The sequence below is a fragment of the Cucumis sativus genome, chromosome 4 (genome assembly GCF_000004075.3).
Source record: "Cucumis sativus cultivar 9930 chromosome 4, Cucumber_9930_V3, whole genome shotgun sequence".
Classification (NCBI taxonomy): Eukaryota; Viridiplantae; Streptophyta; class Magnoliopsida; order Cucurbitales; family Cucurbitaceae; genus Cucumis; species Cucumis sativus.
In genome coordinates, this window is record NC_026658.2 from 14,638,465 (window position 1) to 14,660,480 (window position 22,016).

At 35.5% G+C, this 22,016-nt stretch overlaps 3 protein-coding genes and 1 long non-coding RNA gene across 8 annotated transcripts; 3 read left to right on the top strand and 1 right to left on the bottom strand.

The window, feature by feature from the left end:
- Positions 1 to 286: 286 nt before the first annotated feature.
- LOC101214246 (actin) lies at positions 287 to 3,253 on the top strand. Of its 2 annotated transcripts, none has more exons than XM_031883731.1 (5): positions 287 to 416; positions 1,169 to 1,240; positions 1,551 to 1,944; positions 2,117 to 2,730; positions 2,831 to 3,253. In XM_031883731.1, the coding sequence occupies exons 2-5, from the start codon at positions 1,181 to 1,183 to the stop codon at positions 2,894 to 2,896; spliced, it is 1,134 nt and encodes a 377-aa protein (XP_031739591.1). In that variant the 5' UTR covers positions 287 to 416; positions 1,169 to 1,180; the 3' UTR covers positions 2,897 to 3,253. The 2 variants fall into 2 exon arrangements, with proteins under 2 accessions (XP_031739591.1, XP_031739592.1); XM_031883732.1 differs by lacking the exon at positions 287 to 416 and adding an exon at positions 423 to 564.
- A 1,465-nt stretch (positions 3,254 to 4,718) lies between these two features.
- On the top strand, positions 4,719 to 8,951 carry LOC101214003 (dol-P-Glc:Glc(2)Man(9)GlcNAc(2)-PP-Dol alpha-1,2-glucosyltransferase). Of its 2 annotated transcripts, XM_011655328.2 has the most exons (9): positions 4,719 to 4,871; positions 4,982 to 5,122; positions 5,241 to 5,329; positions 5,655 to 5,988; positions 6,405 to 6,675; positions 6,892 to 7,029; positions 7,173 to 7,377; positions 7,940 to 8,082; positions 8,444 to 8,951. In XM_011655328.2, exons 2-9 carry the CDS (start codon positions 5,033 to 5,035, stop codon positions 8,701 to 8,703), a joined length of 1,530 nt encoding a protein of 509 aa, XP_011653630.1. In that variant the 5' UTR covers positions 4,719 to 4,871; positions 4,982 to 5,032; the 3' UTR covers positions 8,704 to 8,951. The 2 variants fall into 2 exon arrangements, with proteins under 2 accessions (XP_011653630.1, XP_011653629.1); XM_011655327.2 differs by having other exon boundaries at positions 4,734 to 5,122.
- Positions 8,952 to 9,364: 413 nt separating this feature from the next.
- LOC101206380 (pectin acetylesterase 5) lies at positions 9,365 to 21,997 on the top strand. 3 transcript variants are annotated; one of them, XM_011655329.2, is made up of 12 exons: positions 9,365 to 10,310; positions 10,387 to 10,469; positions 10,559 to 10,688; positions 11,797 to 11,891; positions 12,178 to 12,267; positions 12,397 to 12,521; positions 12,867 to 12,927; positions 19,499 to 19,552; positions 19,763 to 19,840; positions 19,925 to 20,030; positions 20,790 to 20,935; positions 21,337 to 21,997. In XM_011655329.2, exons 1-12 carry the CDS (start codon positions 10,082 to 10,084, stop codon positions 21,448 to 21,450), a joined length of 1,311 nt encoding a protein of 436 aa, XP_011653631.1. In that variant the 5' UTR covers positions 9,365 to 10,081; the 3' UTR covers positions 21,451 to 21,997. The 3 variants fall into 3 exon arrangements, with proteins under 3 accessions (XP_011653631.1, XP_011653633.1, XP_011653632.1); XM_011655331.2 differs by having other exon boundaries at positions 10,425 to 10,469; XM_011655330.2 differs by having other exon boundaries at positions 9,368 to 10,310; positions 11,797 to 11,876.
- LOC116403178 lies at positions 16,517 to 19,267 on the bottom strand. The gene is made up of 2 exons (XR_004215781.1): positions 18,419 to 19,267; positions 16,517 to 18,305 (listed from the first exon to the last, which is right to left on the bottom strand). It is a non-coding gene; the product is annotated as an uncharacterized LOC116403178 (long non-coding RNA).
- Positions 21,998 to 22,016: the final 19 nt, after the last annotated feature.

The following is a 22,016-nucleotide window of genomic DNA, read 5'->3' on the forward strand; positions in this document are numbered from 1 at the left end:
TAATTATCCAATTCCCACTTTCATTTAAATACAAAAGAGGGAGGATGACAGCTGGATTCACCTGCGGCCCAGATCAAATGAGGCATCATGTGGACCGTAGATCAAGTGGATTGTGGACCAAGGATAGGTCAGAATGAGACCGAATTTGGAGTGCATTTCACTCGCATTTCATTTCGGACGAAAATTTCATTTCCCATTTTCATTTTTATTGTTATTGTTATTATTAATAATATTAATATTAATATTATTTTAATTTTCTTTTGACTTCGTATTTTTGCATCTTCCGTTGTCCGTTTTTTTTGTTGTTTTGAAATAAACCGGGAGGTCCACCCCTGGTGAGGCGGGTAGTTGCTGCCTAAGAAATCAACTTCCAGCTTTTGATTTCTAAGGGTTTAGAAAAACCAAATAAAAAAAAGGTACTGCAAAATTTTCATCTCTAATTTCTTCCACGAATGCTTTGTTTCTCTCCATTCTTCTCATCGTAATGTACTGATTTTCATTCTCGAATTTCTTTCCAAACGATCGGCGTTCCTGGATTGTTTCGAGTTGAAACAATATATTGCGGTAACTTTTTGGATGTTCTAACTCTCCATTTGACTGTTTTATTGCTTGGATCTTTTTTTTCCTTCTTATTGAGTTATTTCTTTGTTTATAATTTGATTTTTTTTTTTTATGAATATTGAAAGATTCTTTCGAGTAATGCTTCAGTTGCTTAACGACTGGTTCCATTGGGCATATTGTTTTCCTGGATGTTCTTAAATCAGAGTATGAGTTCTTGAAAAGATTCTGGGTCACTGATCGGCCCGTGATTTGCCTTCCTCTGGACGAATGTTATCGATTTTACTTGTGACTAAGTTGTTTTCTGAAATATCAGAAAGAATCATTTGATTTCCTTTTGTAATTGTAATAGTGTACGCTTCCTCCAAAATGCTGCTTTCATATGTTATAGGTCAAGGATCTTAGCTGCATTGTAGAATTCTGGAGAACAAGATTGATGAATTTGAAGACTGATTGTTTTCCTCATATATTAGATTCAGGAGCTTAGCATATTATTTTCTGCTTCCTAGCTCTGAAAGAACCGTTCCAGATTTCCTTGCATCTTTTCTTCGGATCGCTTAATTTATTTTTCTTTTATATAAGTTTGATGCAATCTAAAATTCTGTTGCAGACACTATAAAAGATGGCTGATAACGAGGATATCCAGCCTCTCGTCTGTGATAATGGAACAGGAATGGTTAAGGTAATTGAATTCTACCTTCACTTGAGAATTAAATTTTCTGAATTTTTAGTATAATGCTTATGAGTCTATTGGTTAAAATTGTGTTATGAATGATTTTCACCCTTGAAATATTCAAAATTACTCTTAAACACATTTTTAGATTTGGTGTTTAATTTTACACTTTTAAGTACAATTTTCATATCATCAAAATTGATTTTGAATGATTTAGAGTATGTTCTATTGCGATTTTGAAAATGAAAAAATTGATTTTTCTAAATCGCTTACAAACTTTTTGAAAGCCGTAAATTGTAATTTTCTTTCTGTTTATCAGGCTGGGTTTGCTGGGGATGATGCTCCAAGGGCTGTCTTCCCTAGCATTGTTGGTCGCCCCCGTCATACAGGTGTTATGGTCGGAATGGGGCAGAAAGACGCTTATGTTGGGGATGAAGCTCAGTCCAAGCGTGGTATTTTGACTCTCAAATACCCTATTGAGCATGGAATTGTCAGCAACTGGGATGACATGGAGAAGATTTGGCATCACACCTTCTACAATGAACTTCGTGTCGCTCCAGAAGAACATCCAGTTCTTCTCACTGAGGCACCACTCAATCCCAAAGCTAACCGTGAGAAAATGACCCAGATTATGTTTGAGACCTTCAATGCACCAGCTATGTATGTAGCCATTCAAGCTGTCCTTTCCCTTTATGCCAGTGGCCGTACAACTGGTAAGCTTTTTCGTTGGTGCTTAAAATAAGAACATATGCCTTTATCTTTTGAAAAGTTGCTTATGTGATTTTTGCTTTTGAAAAGCTGGTGAATTGAGAGATTATATGTTTATTGAGCGTGCCTCAAGAAGTTATGGTAGATGATTCAAGAAGGTATTATGCTTTGATGTAGGTATTGTGCTTGATTCTGGAGATGGTGTCAGTCACACAGTTCCCATCTACGAGGGATATGCACTTCCACATGCTATCCTACGTCTTGATCTTGCTGGCCGTGACCTCACCGACGCCCTCATGAAAATTTTGACTGAGCGTGGTTATTCCTTCACCACCACAGCCGAGCGTGAAATTGTAAGAGATATGAAGGAAAAGTTGGCCTACATTGCCCTTGACTATGAGCAAGAATTAGAAACCTCCAAGACTAGCTCTTCTGTTGAGAAGAGTTATGAGTTGCCTGATGGTCAGGTGATTACCATTGGCGCTGAGCGCTTCCGATGCCCAGAAGTCCTCTTCCAACCATCCATGATTGGTATGGAAGCTGCCGGTATTCACGAAACCACATACAATTCCATCATGAAATGCGATGTTGACATCAGGAAAGATTTGTATGGAAACATTGTGCTCAGTGGTGGTTCAACCATGTTCCCTGGCATTGCTGATAGAATGAGCAAGGAGATCACAGCGTTGGCCCCAAGCAGCATGAAAATTAAGGTGGTTGCGCCACCCGAAAGGAAATACAGTGTGTGGATTGGAGGTTCCATCTTGGCATCCTTAAGCACTTTCCAGCAGGTGAAGTTAATTTTCAAAGCGTCTTCCTTCTTAACACAGTGTAGAGTAAAATCTCTAACTTTAAATTTGATAAATTGGCTTACTTGTTTGTTGTATACAGATGTGGATTGCCAAGGCAGAGTATGATGAATCTGGCCCTTCAATTGTTCACAGGAAATGCTTCTAATCACGAGCAAACACATATCGTGTTCGGTATTACTGTTTTACCTAAGAAAGAAAATTGCTGCTTGAATTTCCTTTTGTTCAACTCCATTTTTCCATTTTTTCCCTCTTCTTTTTGTACCTTCTCTCTTATCATAATGTATTTTGTCAACCTTTAATTAGACTTTTTGTCGATCATTCAGTTATCCCTTGTGAGCCTTTGGAGCCAAGTCAGTTATGTTTATTTTTAATTCCTTTCTTCTCAATACTATGATCAGTGAGGAAATTTTGAATAATTATCCTTTCCTAACTACTTGCTTTTATGTTTTAAACTAAGTTATGTATTAGAAATATTAAGAAGATTGGATGATCTGTACACAAATTTATAATTTTGACCTTAGTCTTATTGTTTTAGCAATATCTCTAGCTAGTAATCCTGTTTTTTTTTTTTTATTCTGAATATCAACTTGCATAATATGCTTACGAAGCTATTGTCCTCTCAAACCTTCTTACATCTTCGGAGCAAGCTTTTGAGATTTCAAAGAATATTCCAACATCATTCTCAATTACTATATTTTCCCCATGATCATCTCCTTGATGTCCTTAGATTATGCCTTAGTTGTAAAATTGATTTTACTATATTTGTGCCATATATGTTCTCTTGCAATGTATATAAATATCAAAATTGTATGAAGAAATTAATCAAACAATACATTCTTCAAATACTTTATTGTTAGTTGTACATCCTTCATGTACAAATTCCTAAGCTTGGTGATAAGTGGACACTTGATGCTTATTCTTACGTAAATGCCACAAATACTATAGATACGATACAAGTTGCATTTATTTCATTTGCCAAACAAAATAAAATTTTGAAGTCAGTTAGTTGAGTAGAAATAGTTAGAATTATTTGTATATATATTAATTACAAAAGAGTATGAAGTTTTGAAATTCAAACTTCTAACAGGAATGGTTATGAGTAAAAAAAAACTAAAAATACTTATAAAATATAGTAAGTAAATAAATAAATAAAGAGAATTTGTTGATTTAAATAGTTTTAATATTTTGTTATTTTTTAAAACCATAGATTTTAATACTATTTTAGTTTGTATATTTTTAGTTTTATTTACTTTTTAATGTTCATATTGTCTATGTATATTTAAAGGTTGATTTTGCATTTATTTTTTTCACTTTTAATTTTAATTCACTTGAGTAATTGAATATTCCTAAATTGACCTTTAAAAATGAAGTAAAAATGCAAATACAGGACATAAATGATCATATTTTCAAAATAGAAAGATCAAATAAAATTTTCATATTAGGATGGTAGATGTGAGTAAGATAGATAGAAAAATCTAGCTGATCGATCAAAATTGACTAGTTTGGTTGGTCAGAGTTGAAGAGGGATTCAACCCGTGTTAGTCGGAAAAAAATTAAAACTAACAACATTTAAAAAAAAATCAAAGACTTAAACTGACTTAAACCATTGATTGATCGGACAATGGTGATTTGTACTCCATAGGTAGGATCTGTTCAAACATTTGGTCAAGAAATCTACTCTACCGAACCAATCCTCATGCTAATGATTGTGTTCGAATCACACTATTCCAAAATTAGTTGTCTTGTTTTTTTTTTTAATTATAATAGGTAAAAATAATAGTTAAGTATAGATTTAATATTTAAATTTTTTTACAAAAATAATAAAAAGTTTCTATTTCCAACAGAGTCTCACGATCCTCCAGCTTTTTTGTCAACCAATATAAAATACTATCGTTCATAAAATTAGATAGATTTTGTCGTATTTATGGTTTGTTTAATGGTTATATTACGTGCTAACAATCTATCTAAATGAATATTTACAACTATTTTTTCTCAGTGCATTTTCTTTCCCTCGAATTTAGAGGGAGTGGTGGGTTTAGCCGTTTAAGTTTAGGGCATTGTTTCCCGCATCGCCCCTTAGCTGCCAAATGCTTCCCGCGAAAATGAAATGCCAATTATCTGTAATCCAATTGCGTGTTGATTCTTGATTCGACTATGAATGTGAACCCTAGCTTAGCAATCACATAAAATTCATATTCTTAATAGTATCCATTTTGTTGCCTTGATTCAGGAAGACAGTTTGTTCAACTCGCTCATAATCTGAAAACAGGACTGAGAAATAATGGGTAGAATTGCCGTAGCCGCCATCGTCACTCTGTGGGTGGTTCCGATCTCCATCCTCGTCAACCGCATTCTTCCCGATTCTTATATGGTAAGTATTTTCGTCAATTTCATTTCGAATTTTTACAATTTGGACTTTGTCCGTTCTTGCAATTTCGTACTAAAATCAATTGAAGAACTTACAATATTGATCCCGATTGATGCTTAAGGACGAGATATTTCATGTGCCTCAAGCTCAGAAATACTGCAATGGGAACTTCAGAAGTTGGGATCCCATGATTACTACCCCTCCTGGATTGTACGTTCATAATTCTATTATTTGATTCCTTGAACTAAAAGTTTTGGCTCTGATTCTGGATTACCAGGCTACCGGTCTATTTATTTATTTGTCAGAAAAGATGCCGTAGCTGCCCCCAATATCCTGGAACATTGAAATATTTGACTGTTGTTTTCTTAATTTTGAATAACTCAATTGTTCTTGCGAGAAACTAACAAATAACAAATAAGAAATATTGATCTACTATCAAGGTAGCATCACTTGGGTCTTTTGACAGAACTTTGTGGTAATGATAGTATGAGTTTTCACAAGATTGTTAATACAAGGTATCTCAAAATTTCTGCAGGTACTATCTTTCACTCGCACATGTTGCTTCTTTGTTCCCCGGCACTGTTTTTACTCGAGTAGCACCATCGTTTTCTGCTGCCTGTTCCATTCAGATTCTTCGTTCTATAAATGGGATTTTGGCAGTTTTGTGCAGTGTACTTGTATATGAGATAATCTCCCATTTAAGGCCAAATCTGGACGAAAAAAGGGCAACGATTTATGCTGTGATTTTGGCACTTTATCCACTCCATTGGTTCTTCACTTTTCTGTATTACACTGATGTTGCATCACTTACAGCTGTCCTTGCTATGTACTTGGCATGCTTGAAGAAGAATTACTGGTTGAGTGCATTGGTAAGGAGCTTTCTAATACTTTTCCATTATGAGTTCTTAAGTTTGTTGCACATTCATTATTCATTATCTTGCGGTATGAAATTGATTCAATGCATTCAAAGTCAGAGGAAACAAATGTTATATGGATGTATGTACATATGTATCATGTATATATGGTTGGATGAAATAATTCCTCTCATTCATTTATAAGTCCTTAGACGGTTTCTAGAATCATGGTGATGTGAGTTTCTTGTATTGATGAGGACCCTTGTTTTGCAGTAGACAGTAGTCAAGAGAGCACCTGTAGTAGTAGGAGTTGAGAGTTGTTTATTGTGATTTGTTGTAACCCATTAAATGGAACTTTCCTATTTTTATGTTGGAATTTCTCCGTTCGATTCTGCAGTCTTTTACTCTTCTGATAACTTAGTTTCATACAGTTTGGTATCTTTGCAGTTGTCATTCGACAAACAAATGTTATATGGATGCTTTTTGTAGCATGCTCTGGGGTTATTGATACTACTATGACTTTCCATGATGATAATATACAAATGCATGAGAATGATGTAGTGGAGGAAAGTAGTTCACTGATCGCTAAAGGCAGTTTAAATTCTAAAGCAAACTTGCGAAAGAGAAAGTTTAGTCGTACAAAGGATGTGGGTAAACAAGTTCCACAGAGCACAAGATTCTCATCAATTAACCAGAAACTAGGTATTATTTCACAGTTTTTAATCTGTTTCCATTAAAATTTTGAGTTTAAGACTGTTTTATGTATGGTTCGTTTGCAGAAACGGTTGTCTGAAGTTTTGTTGCCACAAACATATATTTTAAGCCGGAACTCACCCCTTTTCTTCTGTTCCTTTGCCTCTCCAAGTTTTTGTATTTTTCTTGATCATTCCTGTGCTTCTGTTGCCAATTCTGTTACAGGTTTAATGGATGAGATTAGGGCCATGATTTTGACCATGTGGCTTATGAAATTTCAGCTCTTGGTTTCATTTTTTCCCTTTGTGGTTGTGCTTATGGCCTTTGTCGCTTTTGTTCGTTGGAATGGAAGTATAGTTCTTGGTAATTATCATCTGACACCCTCAATTTTGTTTGCATCAAGTGGCCTTTATCATTTATTATTTTAAATAGTTTATTTATTGATATTTTACTATAATTTCTATCAGAGGAAAAAAACTTATTGTTATTACTAACGCAAATTGCAGGTGCGAAGGAAGCACATACAGTCTCTCTGCATTTTGCACAGATTATGTATTTTGGTCTTTTTTCTGCTCTACTTATGGCTCCAATGCATTGTAATCCAAGTCAAGTCATAGATTTATTTCACTCATTCTGGAAGGGCAGACCTCTTAGCTTTTTTCAAGTTTTCATTGCTCTTCTTGCCGGCTTCATCTCTGTTCAATATTTCAGGTCAGTTCGGGTTCAGAAAAACATAGTATTGGAGGGATTATATTTTTCTCATACTGCATGATACAATCTCTGAGATCATTCAGCTAAAGAATATCAATAATTAAATAAAAGAAATACTGGTTTTGAAGGGGCGGCTTTGTTGGCTAAGCCCTGTGTTCTCCAAGTAAAACATACCCAGTGGTACCGTGTTTAGAGCTTTGGATAAGCTTAATAGGGAAACTGTCTGTTGTTTCCAAAGCCTGGAGCCTTGAGGCAGCGTGGACTTCATAAAAAGTGAAAAGGAGTACTGCTTTTTGTTTTTGTTAAAGGATTGACTAACGATAAGTTATCACTTGTCAGGCTTATAATGTCTTGATTGTTCTTCAAGATTCCATTTAAATTTTTTCAGTGTTTTTTGTTTCCTTGAAAATAAACGCCCAGATCTTGTTACTAGAGTTGGTGGTGAAATTTTTCTAAACAAATTGCCAATTGCATGCTTCATGGTGAAATTTTTCTAAACAAATTGCCAATTGCATGCTTCATTTTCCTTTTCATTCATCACATATTATTTGGTCTGTTGCAGCATAGCTCACCCCTATCTTCTTGCTGACAATCGGCATTACCCCTTCTACCTCTGGCGTAAAGTTGTCAACGCACATTGGTCATCAAAGTACCTTCTCGTTCCAGCATATATTTGTTCGTGGTTTTCCATCATCAAGATACTAGGTGAGTGGCTTATCTAGTCTTCTACTAAATGCCATGAATCAGAGGTTTATGGATAGGATCTTATCTACTGTTTTTGTATGGTGTAAATTTCAGCACATTTTTATTCATTATAGCCCCAGTTTATATAAATCTCCACTTGGAGAGTTCTTTTGTAATGCAGCAATAGGTGTTGGAGTTCACTCTCCTTTATTTCATGTATCATTGAGATTGTTTCTTATTTAAAAAAAGCCACTGATGCCTAGAAGATATTGTAAACTTCACTCATATACAAAGAAAGATCCGAAACCGAATAACACAACCGTATTGTATTTGCTCTATTGTACCAGCTTCTTTCTGCTGACTATTTATTTTGCTCTGGTAGGGGAATCCCAGAGAAAAATCTGGGTAGTGGCTTATTTCTTAGCCACAGCTGCGGTTCTTGTTCCTGCTCCTTTGATCGAGTTTAGATACTTCACAACTCCATTTTACTTCTTGATGCTTCATTCTCAAATGAATGGTAGACTAAATTGGTCGTTGGTTGCACTTCTTTACATAGCTTTGAATGCCTTCACAATGTTCATGTTCTTGTTTCGTCCATTTTACTGGGAAAATGAAACTGGAAAGCAGAGGTTCATATGGTAGATTAAATCACTCAAAATCCCGAAGGTGAGTACTGACTTGTAGTGTTACCATTTCATAAAAAAACTGAGTTTAAACGATAGACATAATCAAGGCCTTTGTCCCTTTTGTTCCTTGGTTGAGCACTGGGGGGATTACTATTGTTCTCCTCCCTCTTTTTCTAAATTGATTGTAGATTTATTTTACTGGATTCTGTCGTGGAAGTATAGCCTTAACATGTTTACTAGTAGAAATCAGTTGGTTCAGAGTCAGAGTACTCATCTTCCTTTTGAATTTTTTCTTTTCTTTTCGTTTTTTTTTTAAAAATTATTAAAATATCATTTTTGGTACAAGAAAGCTGTGTTTCATTTGTCTCTAGATTTGTAAGTGTCAAAATTTGAACCACATATTTTCAATAAGTCTTAATTCTAATATCTACTACACTTAGTTTATTGTTGATTTTTTTTTTCTTTTCGAAAAAGGAAATCAATGTATAAAATTGTGTTTATAAAATTTTGAAATATGTTCACTTTCTCTGGTATGAAAATTGTTATTATTATTATTTTGCCAATTTCTATAAAATTAACTTTGATAGTATAAATTTAAGATTACAAATATTAAACTAAGACTGAAAAAGTATTAAGTACTAAATTTGAACAATCGATAATTTAGGAACTAAAATTAAAGGATCAAAATGATATCTCAACTTTTTTAAATTTTAGTTTTTTTTTTATTTCACTTAGGGTGACATCCATTTAATAATACAGTAAGTGGTATTGTAATTAAAGCATAAGTTAGGGATCAAACTTCTTAACTCGAGTAAACCATATTAAAATTCGGAAGAATAATGCATAGTTATGAAAAAATTTCTCGTACTAGAGTATTTTATAGCGCACCAAATTATAATTTAAAAATGAAGTAGAGTCATTATAAATATATAATATGGGTGAAATTGTTTTAATGCAACAACTATGTGATTGGACAATTAAATGGGTCACCTTAAAGAAAATGCATCCACCCACCCTATGTATATATAATTTTGAAATATAATAATTGTTACTACAAAATGAATTTTGTATTGGACTCAATTTCTGAACTAACGATGAAAAAGAAAATTAGTTACAAGTGAACCATTTTCAGCCACTGTCTTCGTCGATACTCGCCGTTGTACAAACATTGCGCGCCTTATTTCGCCGGAGAAAGAAAAAATAAAAAATAAAATACAACCTGCGCGCGTTTGTTCATACTCGTAAGTATCAACCGTGTCGATACTCAAAATACCCGATTCTTTGTGTTTATGATCATCAAATTCGTTGCCACTGCCCCAGTTGGTTAATCATACACTCTAATTGTATCCTATTTGCTTCTCCGATTCTAATTTATCGAGCTTTTTCGACCTTCAATGCCGATCTCTGGGTTTCGATCTCTTCTATGGTGGAGTAAATGGTCCAAGAAAGACTGGGCCATTGCAGTAATCTGTTTCGCTTTCATCTTTTTCGTTTTCTCCTTCTTCTCCGATTCTTGGCATGCTGAAGACAGTGGCATCAACCACACTTTCGATCTCAATCCCGCCAACGACCCCGATTTGGTTGACCTCACTTTGCTGCAAAATGCCAAAGCAAAAGGCGCTCGTAAGCTGTCCTGTTTCTCTTATATTTCTTTTTTGCATTCATATTCATGCTTAGTTTCAGGTTTCGATCTTTGCAGTATGTCTTGATGGGAGTTTGCCTGGTTACCATTTTCAGAAAGGCTTCGGGTCTGGTTCTAGCAACTGGGTTCTTCACATTGAGGTTATTGTTTAATTACTTGATTTGGAGGCTGATTTTCCCTGTTTTCTTTCAAGTGTTAACTTTGAGTTTACATTTTTTGGGAGTATTAGGGTGGAGGATGGTGTGATACAGTCTCGTCCTGTTCTTTGCGTAAAATGACCCCGTTAGGTTCATCAGATTACATGGAGCGTCGTGTTCTTTTCTCTGGAATTTTAAGTAGTGATGCATCACAAAATCCTGGTACATTTTGTTTATTACTATTGCTGTGTCTGTTGGCTACAGTACTCTCCATTTATCAGTTTATCTGGTCTTGTTTGATTCCATTTACATTAACATTGTTTCTGACAGTACTTCGTTGAAACATATTGGTGCAAAGATTTCTTATACGTGTATAGTATTGTCATACCCTTAAAAATTGATTATGTTAAAACCATAACTTTTTTCCCTTAATTTTTTATAATAGACCATGATTTTTACTAGTAGCAGTTCTACTCAGATATAGTAGGCAGTGGGATCTAAGTAACAAAGAGGAGCTGTTTCTTTTAGTATGTCATTTCATCTTTTTCCAGTCTTCCTTCTGTTATTTGTTATTTAATATTTATTGGGGGAGATTCTTATAATGGAAATCAGTTGTGAGTCCTTAATTTGCTTTAGAAAAAAAGAAGTTGCAAGTCCTTAATATCTGTCTCAACTCAACAGTATGAGTGGGTGCTCTTATTAATGCATTTGATGTAAATACCAGATTTCTTTTATTTACGCTCCAGATAGAGTAACTCACAAGAATTACGTTGTTTATAAGCTTGCATTTCATTTCAGGGACAAAGGTTTGAATTTGATTCAGTTCCTGTTTTTGGTCATTGTTTGAAATACCTGCATGGTTGCATTTTTTTTTTTTATCTTCCTTCTCTAAGATGGACTTGAATTTTATCGAGAGCTCTTATTTTTGTTTGTTTAGTGAGAAACATGGTCATAACTTTTAACTTTCATTTGAAGAGGTTCAAACTAGGCTGAAACAGCCTAGGGGACAAATGGTCAAGTTGTCACTTTTCCCAAAAAGAGCTTGTTTTGAGCATGCCAGTTAGTGGCTCTAAACTGTAGACGTTCACAAAATAATCTAAAAAGTTAACATATCTGAAAGTATTATAGCATTTCTTCTCTCCAAAAAAGCCACACACATCCAAACACACAAGCACACGCAGAGCCTGAAGACTTTTTTATTTTTATTTTGAGATTATGTTGCTTCTAAGATGATGAAAATGGTATGCATTGTATGTGTAACAATCTCTGGTTAGCACTTGGTCTTTGATTACATAATCCTAATTTTTAGTTTGGTTCAAGCATTCTTCAGATTTCTATAATTGGAACAAGATCAAGATACGTTACTGTGATGGAGCTTCGTTTGCAGGCCATCCTGTGGGTGAAACAAAGGTACAACAGATTCAAGTACGGTACCTGGTCATTTCTTTTCTTAAGCTTACAAAATTTTCAATGGTCTAAAGTTGCCTTAATATATCTTTGATTCATTTCAAGTAGTTTCTTTGATTCATTAAAAATATATCTAAATAGCAAGTGAGGAGCCAAAATTTGTTTATTTCTAAATACTACAACCAGTTTTCTATAGTTCTCCTGTGTTTCTCTCAATCACATGGCCTCTTATCTTTTTGAAACTTCAACCTGGTAATTTTATTGAGTGATTCAATAACTATATTTATGTTTGTCCTTGCAATAGAATGGAAATATACTTCATTTCAGAGGCCAGCTCATCTGGGAAGCGCTTATGGATGAACTCTTATCTGTTGGCTTGTCCAAGGCAAGACAGGTGGGCATGTGGTAACAATGTTTATAAATCTTCTTCTGAGATCTACATCCACAATCATTTAGTTAATAAGATATTTTCTCCACATCTTAAATTGTGCCATTTGGTTTCTCCAACTTCTATCTGCTCCAGGCTCTTCTTTCAGGGTGCTCTGCTGGGGGCTTGGCTACCCTTATTCATTGTGATGACTTCAGAGAGCTTTTACCGAAGGATGCAACTGTCAAGTGTCTAGCCGATGCTGGATTTTTCCTTGACGAGTATGATTTCCATTTGCTGAACTTACTATTCTTCACATAAATAATTTTGTATTCTTCTAACATATTCAGCAGTAGTCTTTAGGAACATATTTTCCAGTCTGATACAAACTATTTTTAGGATCATATGAGCATCTTCTCTTTAATGTGCTATGTTGTGAGAAGCACACATTTTTGGAATGTCTGGGAGTATTTCTTGATATTTAATTGTGATAGGACAAAACCCGAGATGATTCTTCTGTGATGCTTCGGGACTAGCTCAATAATGAAACTACTATTTCTTTCTGTCATTGCTTTTATTGAAAAAGGTTGTCCTAATTGGGATCTATTTTCTCTCCTCCATTTCAGGAAAGATGTTTCGGGAAATCATACAATGAGATCTTTCTATCACCATGTTTTCAACCTTCAGGTTGTACTCTGCTCCTCGTTTGTTCTGATTTATACATTTAGTGATTGGATGGTACAGAACCTTGTGATTTTCTTTGAAAAGAACCTTGTAGATTTGTTTGGGGTACTTTTATTTTATAGTTTATAGACAACGGGTGAGTTTCTTTCCCCTCTGAATTTTTTCTTAAGTCTTCAAGTAAGGCACCTAAATGGTAAGAGGCAGAAGGTATATGAGCGGTCTGTCTAATAACAGTTGCAATTGGTACCTAGTATCTAATACTAATTAAATCCAAAGAGAACTATCAACAAACCAACCGAGATCAAGGAGAACTACATCAGCATATACGGGCCATATCACATGACCAGTCGGATCCATAGCTTAATCCTGCTGTTTTTTAGCTTGGTTAGGATGACATCATGCATATAATCTCTATTAGTTAGAGTTAGCTATAAGCCTGCAACCTCCAATACAAGGTTCATTAAGAGGTTAAAATTGGGTGTCTCTGAATTTACTGGAGTCATAGCAATTTGTTCATATGCTAGGTTAATATTGCGAGATACACAATTTAGTCTCTTTTAAAGACTTACTTGGTTGATATTTGGTTTTATACAAATAGTGTGGTTTTATAGAAATAGTGTTTGTTTGAAATGTATCAGTTATTATTTTAAGGATATGACGAAGAACGTACTCAAATTTAAATACGTATGGTTTTTACTTGGTAAATTCTGAATTTGGTCAATAGAATTTTATTTCTTATTAATGATTAGTTTCCTCAAACATCCATTAGATATCGTTAAGTTTGCAGTAATTCACATCTTTGTCATTTATACCCGCATGACCTTTTGTCTAACTGGAAGCATATATCATCTAGAAATTTAACTAACTTAATTATTTTTATTTCATTGTTTAAACTTTTGATGTTTATATTGTCTTTGCCATTCATATTATGGTAATGGTAATACTCGTTGAATGGTGTCGTGAAATCTATTGATCATATAACGATCTCTTGTAAATATTATCATTTGACTTCTGAAAATCAGTCCATGATTATGATGAAGCAGTTCATGAATTGCTTATGTTTATGAGTTATTATCATAGAAATAAATCAATAATGAAGGAAAGCTTATGTTTATGGCTCACTTTGCCACGCAGCCATTAATGTTCTTTAGCACTCTGTAGAGAACAATAGTATTTCAAATGATGAAACCAAAAAGAAGTACCATTTTAGAAAGTCAGTATGGAAATCTGGAAGTACTGAGAATTAGAATATAGAAAATGGAGAAAGGACTCTCTTCCAATCTTCAATGAGAAGATAAAAGGGAATGTGGATTAAACATTGGTTGAAACCATTAATTCAATTGTTAATCCTCAAGATTTATAATTTTTAAGCTTAAATTTTAGTGTGTGCATTGTTAATTGCCCTCTCTCGTTGGTAAACGTAGCTAGACACACGGATCATGTAAATGCATAATACTCTAAGTTAAAAAAAGTTGTGTGATTTTAGGCATGTTTTATAATATTTATAATATGAATTTCAACGATGAAATAAAATGATTGATTTTCATGCTTGAATACACTATCATATACATCAAATTAATATTATTTAGTAGATAAATGGTATAGAAACTTTATCATAAGAGTAAAATTCATATCATTTACGTGCATAATATAAGAACTTAATTATAAAAAAAAGGAAGTATATTAGGATTAACTGAATAGATTCAGATTTATAATTAAAAGAATCCAGCTTGCTTATTATCTTTTATTTATCTCAAATGGAAATTTGTTTCATCTAAATATATAAGAAAATATAATTATTGAAAGTATAGAGGTAGAATAAACACAAATTTACGTGGAAACTCAAAGTACAGGGAGAAAAATCACGATGTTGATAGTTCTTATTATTTTCTTATGATAATAAAAGTACAAAGGGGAAAATATTTATAGGCAATGCGACTAATGAAAAAAAAAAGTCTCAGAATAGTCAAACTCATAAGTCTGAATGAGCCTAGCCTTATGTCTGTCAAGGGTACCATCTGCTCTGTACTTGGGTGCAAACAACCATTTGCATCCCATAGTCTTTTGTTCCTTGGGGAGTGTGTAGAGATCCTATGTCTTGTTCTTTTCCAGGACTCTCATTTCTTCCATGAGAACAATCTTCCACTTAGGACACTCTAAGGCAAGGTGGATATTTTTGGGTATCGTAGAGTCAATATTGGCAATGAAGGCTCTGAATTGGGGTGAAAGGTTATCTTATAAAACATAGTCAGAAATTGAGTGCTTTGTACAGAACCTTGTACCTTTCCACAATGCAATAGGAAGATTTAGAGAAGGATCATACTTACTGATGTTTCTTGAATGGTTCTGCTTGGTTTTGTTTTCAGTAGATTCTGCAAAGACCTCATTCTCATCAACCCTGATCTCTCTATCTGTAATGACCTCATCAACACTGCCCTTCTCAACAATATATCTTGTTTCGGACCTGTTATTTGCAGATCTGTCACCCTCACCCACCTTACTGTTGGTATCTGTCATTCTGTTATAAATGTGTGAGTCAATGGAATTAGTCATACTTTGATCTCGTAAAGGTTCAAAACTCTAGACCGGAGTCGGCTGAACAGCAAGAGACCCAACTTCCTTTCTAAGATTCCTGCTATAGTAGGTTTTTCGGGTGAACTTGGTCTGTAGATAGGACTATAGTGTCAGAATTTGGGTCAGGTAAGGTAAGTAGAGTAGGATGGGTGGACTCTAAGGGAACCACATAGTTAGATTCTTCACCCACACTCTCCCTTTGAAGTAGGCTAACGGAAAAGAAGGGACGATTCTTAAGAAAAGTGACATCCATGGAGACAAAATATTTACGTGAGGATTGGTGAAAGCGTTTATAGCCTCGTTGGAGTAGGGAGTATCTAACAAACATGCAAGCCCAAGCCTGAGCCTGATGGATGAATTTAGTTTGTTTAGGACCGTGACTATAAACATAGGTTGTGCACCCAAACATCCAAAGGGGGACAATAGAAATGAGACAGGTGGAGGGATAGAATTCTTTGAGGCATTCTAAGGGGGTTTGGAGGTGTAGGATATGGGAGGACATTCAGTTGATGAGATGAGCTACACTGAGAGCAACATCGCCCCATAAATAGGAAGGAAGGGAAGTAGACAACATAAGTGAACAAGCAACTTCCAAAAGGTGACGGTTCTTTCTTTATGCAACCCATTTTGTTGAGGGGTGTGGTCAATTCCCTTAAAAGGATAAAAACTTGTTAATGATGTGGTTTTGAAACTCGCGACCATTATCACTGCGTAGGATTGTAATCTTTGCACTGAATTGCGTTTCTATAGTGTGATAGATGTACCGAAATGTGGATGTGACCTCGAATTTGTTGGAGATGAGGAAAACCCAAGTAAAGTGGGTATGACCATCAATGAAGGTAACAAACCACCGTTTGCCAGAGGAGGTAGTGACCTTGGACGGTCCCCAAACATCACAATGAATAAGAGTAAAAGGTTGGGTTGGTTTATATGGTTGTGAGGGAAAGGAGACTTGATATTGTTTAGTTTAATACATACATCACGAAACAAGGTAGAAATATCAACTTTAGAAAAAAGATGAGGAAATAAGTATTTTCATATAATGAAAGTTGGGGGATAGGGCAGTCTCGGTCCATCAACTGAAAGGAATGAATGGAAAAAGCTGGATGTCATGAACTTCTCTTTCCCTTGATTTCGAGATCATACTCGCTTAGGAATTTTTTTCTTACCTTTCTATACCTACTAACCTATCGAGGAAATTCCTCTTTCAGTCACTCATACTCAGACTCACGGAAAGAGATTCTTGTCCTACTTATGACATCTAGCAATAGGCAAAACTGAAAAGAGAATGAGAACTACTTCTGAAAGAAGTTGAAACAATAAGAAAACATAATATATAAGAAAGAGAAAGCCCATGACTAAACGTTCTTTGAATCGCTTTAAGAACTAAAAAGATAACTTATTTTTAGCCGTGGGCTATATCATCATCAAGCAGGTAGAGTCCCCTACTTTGTCGAGCAATGTCAATCATCCTCCCCGAGCTCAAGTTCTGAAACAAAATAGAATCAGGTACAAATATCGCTTTGCAGTTCAACTCATGAGTAAGCTTATACACATTAGATTATAGAAAATTTGGGGCACATACAACACATTGTGTAAATTCAATCCTTCAAAAGGAAAAATTAGCCCCTTCTTGGCAAAAGGGAGCCAAGGAACCATATGCTATTTGTATCTTCTCATTACCAGCACACGAAATATAACACAAAATATTCTGAGAATCCTGTTAAATGATTAGTGGCACCAGAGTCTAGAATCCAGAATTTATAGATTTTTTCCATCAACACCAAAAAGACTGAAGGACTGAGGTATACCTAACTGGACAATAGCTTCTAGTGTAGTCGGATTAGGATCCCTAAGTACCTGAGAAGCGCTAGTAGACTCACTCACATAAGCTCGCCCCGTGTTCTATTTGTCGTCGAAAGGGCGTTTCTTACCTTCTGGAGGACGACCATGTAGTTTTTAGTACTGCTCCTTGGTATGCCACTGTTTCTTGCAATTTTCACTAACAAGGATTAGTTTTCCACTATGCTTCTCATTTTCATGACTAGTGCCCTCGCACTGAAGGCAACAAAATCAATAACGGGGTTTATCAGACTACTCATAGCACTGGTACGATCTTCCTCAAGGCAAACCTCATAACAAGCCTTCATCAGGGAGGCTATAGGTCTCTGGTTCAGTATACGTCCGCAAACAATATCAAATTTAGGAGAGTATTGTATGCCATCATTGGGACAATTCCATACAATTTCTCTGTATAGGTCCATTTCCTGCTAGATAAGGGAAAGCCTGGTAAAGAAGGATCAGACTACTCATAGCACTGGTACGATCTTCCTCAAGGCAAACCTCATAACAAACCTTCATCAGGGAGGCTATAGGTCTCTGGTTCAGTATACGTCCGCAAACAATATCAAATTTAGGAGAGTATTGTATGCCATCATTGGGACAATTCCATGCAATTTCTCTGTATAGGTCCATTTCCTGCCAGATAAGGGAAAGCCTGGTAAAGAAGGATATCACATCCATTGCCCCTTGTTTACATTCATGAACTTGTTTTTGCAGAGTGTATAACGAGAAGCATTCCAACTCTTGGAATACAATTGCTGATTCGTATCCCAAATGTCCTTAGCGGTTGCAATATATAGTAAGGGCTTGCCGATTTGTGGTTCCATACTGTCAATTAATGTGGACCGAATAAGAGAGTCCTCCCCTTTCCAATATCGTTCCTAAGGGTTTCCCAGTGTAGGACGAGGTATCTTCCCTGTCAAGAAACCAAAATTGTGGCCCTCTTCAAGGATCGTTTTAATAGACTGGGGCCACAAAAAATAGTTTTAACCGTTAATTTCTCCCATGGAAAATATCCTGTGGATTGTGCCACTGGATTAGACACATAAAAAGAAGACAAAACAGGGAGCGAGGTTACCGGATTTTCACAATACACCAGTGAGGTCAAACGATTTTTGGACGGAGCCCCTAGCGTTGCCTCAATCACTTCATTTTGCTTGCATAACATGTCCAGATGATGTTGAGCAATACTGGGAGACGGACCCTACTCATGGGCCCTTGATTGTGTTGAGGGCTCACCTACCTCAAAGGTCAAGTGGGCTGGATTTCCAACTTCGGGGCAGCCAATAGGGTTTGCAGCTAACCCAAGAGGAGGTGCCGCAATCACACCAGCAGCATAAGACTGAACCAAGTCGACGGTTGGGCAAGTCCTGGTGGCAGGGCATGCCACAGTGCATGTGAGGGTGTGTGTGGCGGTGCATACAATGAAGGAGTAGGTGTGGGCAGTAGTGCGTGAGGGCCAGGTGGTGCATGAGGGAATCTAGACCGGCAGCGCATGAGCGGCCTATGCGGCTGAAGGCTGCTGGTTGCCAAACGGTTGCAGCTGGGCAAGAAGGCTGGCCGGTGGTTTCTGAAAATGTTGGAACCACTCATCTATGGCAGTGTTGATCTGGGCATCAACTGCAGCAGGGACGACTACATTGATGTCGACGGTTGCCCCTTTTGCTAGGTTCCATCAAGTGTTCGATTGTCTAGGGTTTCTTCGATATCCCACTTTGGTACCATATTGAAAGTAGAGATGTAGAACAAACACAAATTTTTGTGGAAACCCTAGTACAGGGAGAAAAACCACATTGCTGATATTTCTTATTGTTTTCTTATGATAATAAAGGTACAAAGGGTAAAATATTTATAGGCAACACAAGCCTAATTAAAATACTGAAGAATTAGGGCAAAGTAAATATCAACTACCCTTGGACTTTCAATATTACAAGCCCACTATTTCTAACAGTAATCTACAAATACACTTGGAAATATTGTTTCAAAATTAAGATATTTAAAAGGAACGAAAGACTTCTTTTCGTAATCTCCTATCATAGATCATGGGTTGTTGATCTAACATGAATATGTATTTATTCTCTACTCAAGTAAATAATAAATTTGAAGAAATTCTGCATACTTGTAATATTTGACTCTTTGTCTGTAATTGTGACTTCAGAGAACTGGTAAAAGTTTACCCAAGGATTGTACATCTACAGACGAGCCATCTAAGGTAGGATTATCCTTTTCCTGTGTGTGAAACCTTTTATGGGATCACAAAATTCTCAACTAATCATGGTTCACTATTAGACCATGGGATTTAAGTTACCAGATACAACTTTGTTGTCTATTGATTCTAGTAGTAATGAAATTGAAGTTTTGATTTCTTAATATATAATTTTAGCCTCCAGCCCCAATCATTTATTTTGAGTTGGAATGACAGTGTCTCTTTCCTCAAGAAATTATCAAACATATAAGCACCCCGTTGTTTATTGTCAACCCAGTTTATGATTTTTGGCAGGTAATTACTTCTTACAATGCCCATCTCAACACTGTATTTAATTTTGCTGTATATAATTTCTGATACCAATTGCCTCACTATTAGATACAAAATGTCTTGGTGCCAAACGCATTGGCTCGTACTGGCTCTTGGCAGAAATGTAGGCTTAATATTCATAAATGTGATCATGCTGAGCTTGAAATTCTTCAAGGTATATGTACATATTTTTCAACCCTACAAGTCTGTTGCTCTATGTTTTGGTATCCCCTTCAAGTAATAAGTAGAATTTCAATAATCTTTGATAACAAATACATTTTTGTGCCACCATGTCCTGATATGGAATCGTGTAAATAAGAGTTGGTTTGAAACTTGTATTTAGAAACCTCCATAGGTTGGCTAGGGGGTCAACAAGGGACATATATAAATAATAATAAAAGAAAAGGAGGAAATGAGTTGAAGCCATGGCAAACACTTATCGAAGATTTAATATCCTATGAGTTACTTGGCAACCAAATGTAGTAGGGTAAGGGCTGTAAGGCAACCCGTGGTAATAATGTTATGCACACATGCTGACCAATGACACACTTACGGATATCCAAAAAGAAAAAGAAAGAAAAGAAACTAGCATTTACATATCTAGAATCACATAGGAACTATTCACAAGCACTACATGAGCTCTGATAACTTCATGCATAATCCAAAAAATACGACCTGTAAATTTAGTTTATTCTCCATAATTTTATCTTTAGGTATGATTTTCTTGTGAGGATATAAGATGCACCCGTTGAGGAACAACCCTTGTAGGTTTAATTATAAAATATTTATATTTAGTTGTTTTTAACTGTTCTTATTGGAAAATGTAATTCTGGCACGTATGTTCTTGATTTCCTTTTTTAATTATCTAGTGAAGCCAGTATCAAAACACAATTTTGTTCTTGATCTTGTCCATTTGTATTTTTGTTTCTGTAAGGGTTCCGGGACTCTTTGCTGAAGGCACTGGATGAATTCAAGCACAACAAGGAAGGAGGACTTTTTGTAAATTCTTGCTTCATCCATTGCCAAACATGGATGTCTGAGACATGGCATTCCCCCAATTCTCCAAGGATAAATAAGAGGGTAAGGAAAGTTCATATTTTAAAATGTATAACTAAGGGAATCTAAAGTTTCTGTTTGCATATTAGAATTGTTCTCCTCACTATATATTTATGTTTGTGTGCTTGCTGATTCCGTTTGAATATGCTGCTTAATCTGTCTCCATCTTTTGTTAAATCGTTCTTTACTTCAGATGCTTATCCCCTGCCCATGGACCAAACAACTAAAAACTATTTTAAATGTTAGCAATCTTAGTAAGGAATTACAGAGATTTTATCTTTTCCACAAATGTTTATTATTATCAAGAACTCACTGATGAAATGTTTGTCGTGGTGCTTATGAGAACGAATATGTAATTGTCATAGTACTACTTACAGATAAATCTTCTTTCTGCATAAACTAATTGTGGTATTGCTTAAGAACAGACTATAGCAGAGGCCGTGGGTGATTGGTACTTCAAACGGAGTTCAGTGAAGCTAATTGATTGCCCTTTTCCATGCAATCCTACCTGCATTCATATGGATTTTAGCCGAGGTTAGCATATTGGAATCAAGAACTGCTTCAGTGTTTTCTGTTGCCATTCATCTGCAATGTCTTAAGGTTTTAGGGGATAAACATCTTTGTCCTTGTCCGAAAGCTGGTCTCCAGAAACAGAAACAGAGGTATTATACACGATCACTTTCTAGGGGAAGATTTTATTTTAGTTTGCTCCTAAAAGCTAAAATTAGCAGAGGACTCTTGGTTTCTCTGGAGGCCTTATGCTTACTTCGTCCTTACCTTTTCTATAGATCATTGATCACTTCCAATATGGATTTTTTAAAAAATTTGTTTTAGAATCTTTAGATTACAGGCGTCTATTCTTCTTTTTTTATTTTTTATTTTTTTGCTTTTTTAGTTGATAGGCTTTTCCCTCCACGTTTTGTACATTATCTTAAAGTTTTATTGCCCCACCAAGTATGAATATTGTAACTTGATAACTAGACCTGTATTATCATTCTTTGTAGCCCTTGATGTTATTAGATTCTTACGTGCTCCGAGTCAGCCATAAATGTGCAAGTGGGTTTTGAATGCTGATTATTTTGAAAACGAATTTGCATCCACTATC

Excerpts from the sequence above, each read along its gene's own strand:
- LOC101214246 (XM_031883731.1), top strand. The coding sequence starts at position 1,181 with ATGGCTGATAACGAGGATATCCAGCCTCTCGTCTGTGATAATGGAACA. Across the intron at positions 1,241-1,550 it reads ATGGAACAGGAATGGTTAAG|GCTGGGTTTGCTGGGGATGA; the intron begins GTAATTGAATTC and ends TCTGTTTATCAG. Across the intron at positions 1,945-2,116 it reads TGCCAGTGGCCGTACAACTG|GTATTGTGCTTGATTCTGGA; the intron begins GTAAGCTTTTTC and ends GCTTTGATGTAG.
- LOC101206380 (XM_011655329.2), top strand. The coding sequence starts at position 10,082 with ATGCCGATCTCTGGGTTTCGATCTCTTCTATGGTGGAGTAAATGGTCC. Across the intron at positions 10,311-10,386 it reads TGCCAAAGCAAAAGGCGCTC|TATGTCTTGATGGGAGTTTG; the intron begins GTAAGCTGTCCT and ends CGATCTTTGCAG. Across the intron at positions 20,031-20,789 it reads TGAGCTTGAAATTCTTCAAG|GGTTCCGGGACTCTTTGCTG; the intron begins GTATATGTACAT and ends TGTTTCTGTAAG.
- LOC101214003 (XM_011655328.2), top strand. The coding sequence starts at position 5,033 with ATGGGTAGAATTGCCGTAGCCGCCATCGTCACTCTGTGGGTGGTTCCG. Across the intron at positions 5,330-5,654 it reads ATTACTACCCCTCCTGGATT|GTACTATCTTTCACTCGCAC; the intron begins GTACGTTCATAA and ends AAATTTCTGCAG. Across the intron at positions 7,030-7,172 it reads GAATGGAAGTATAGTTCTTG|GTGCGAAGGAAGCACATACA; the intron begins GTAATTATCATC and ends CGCAAATTGCAG.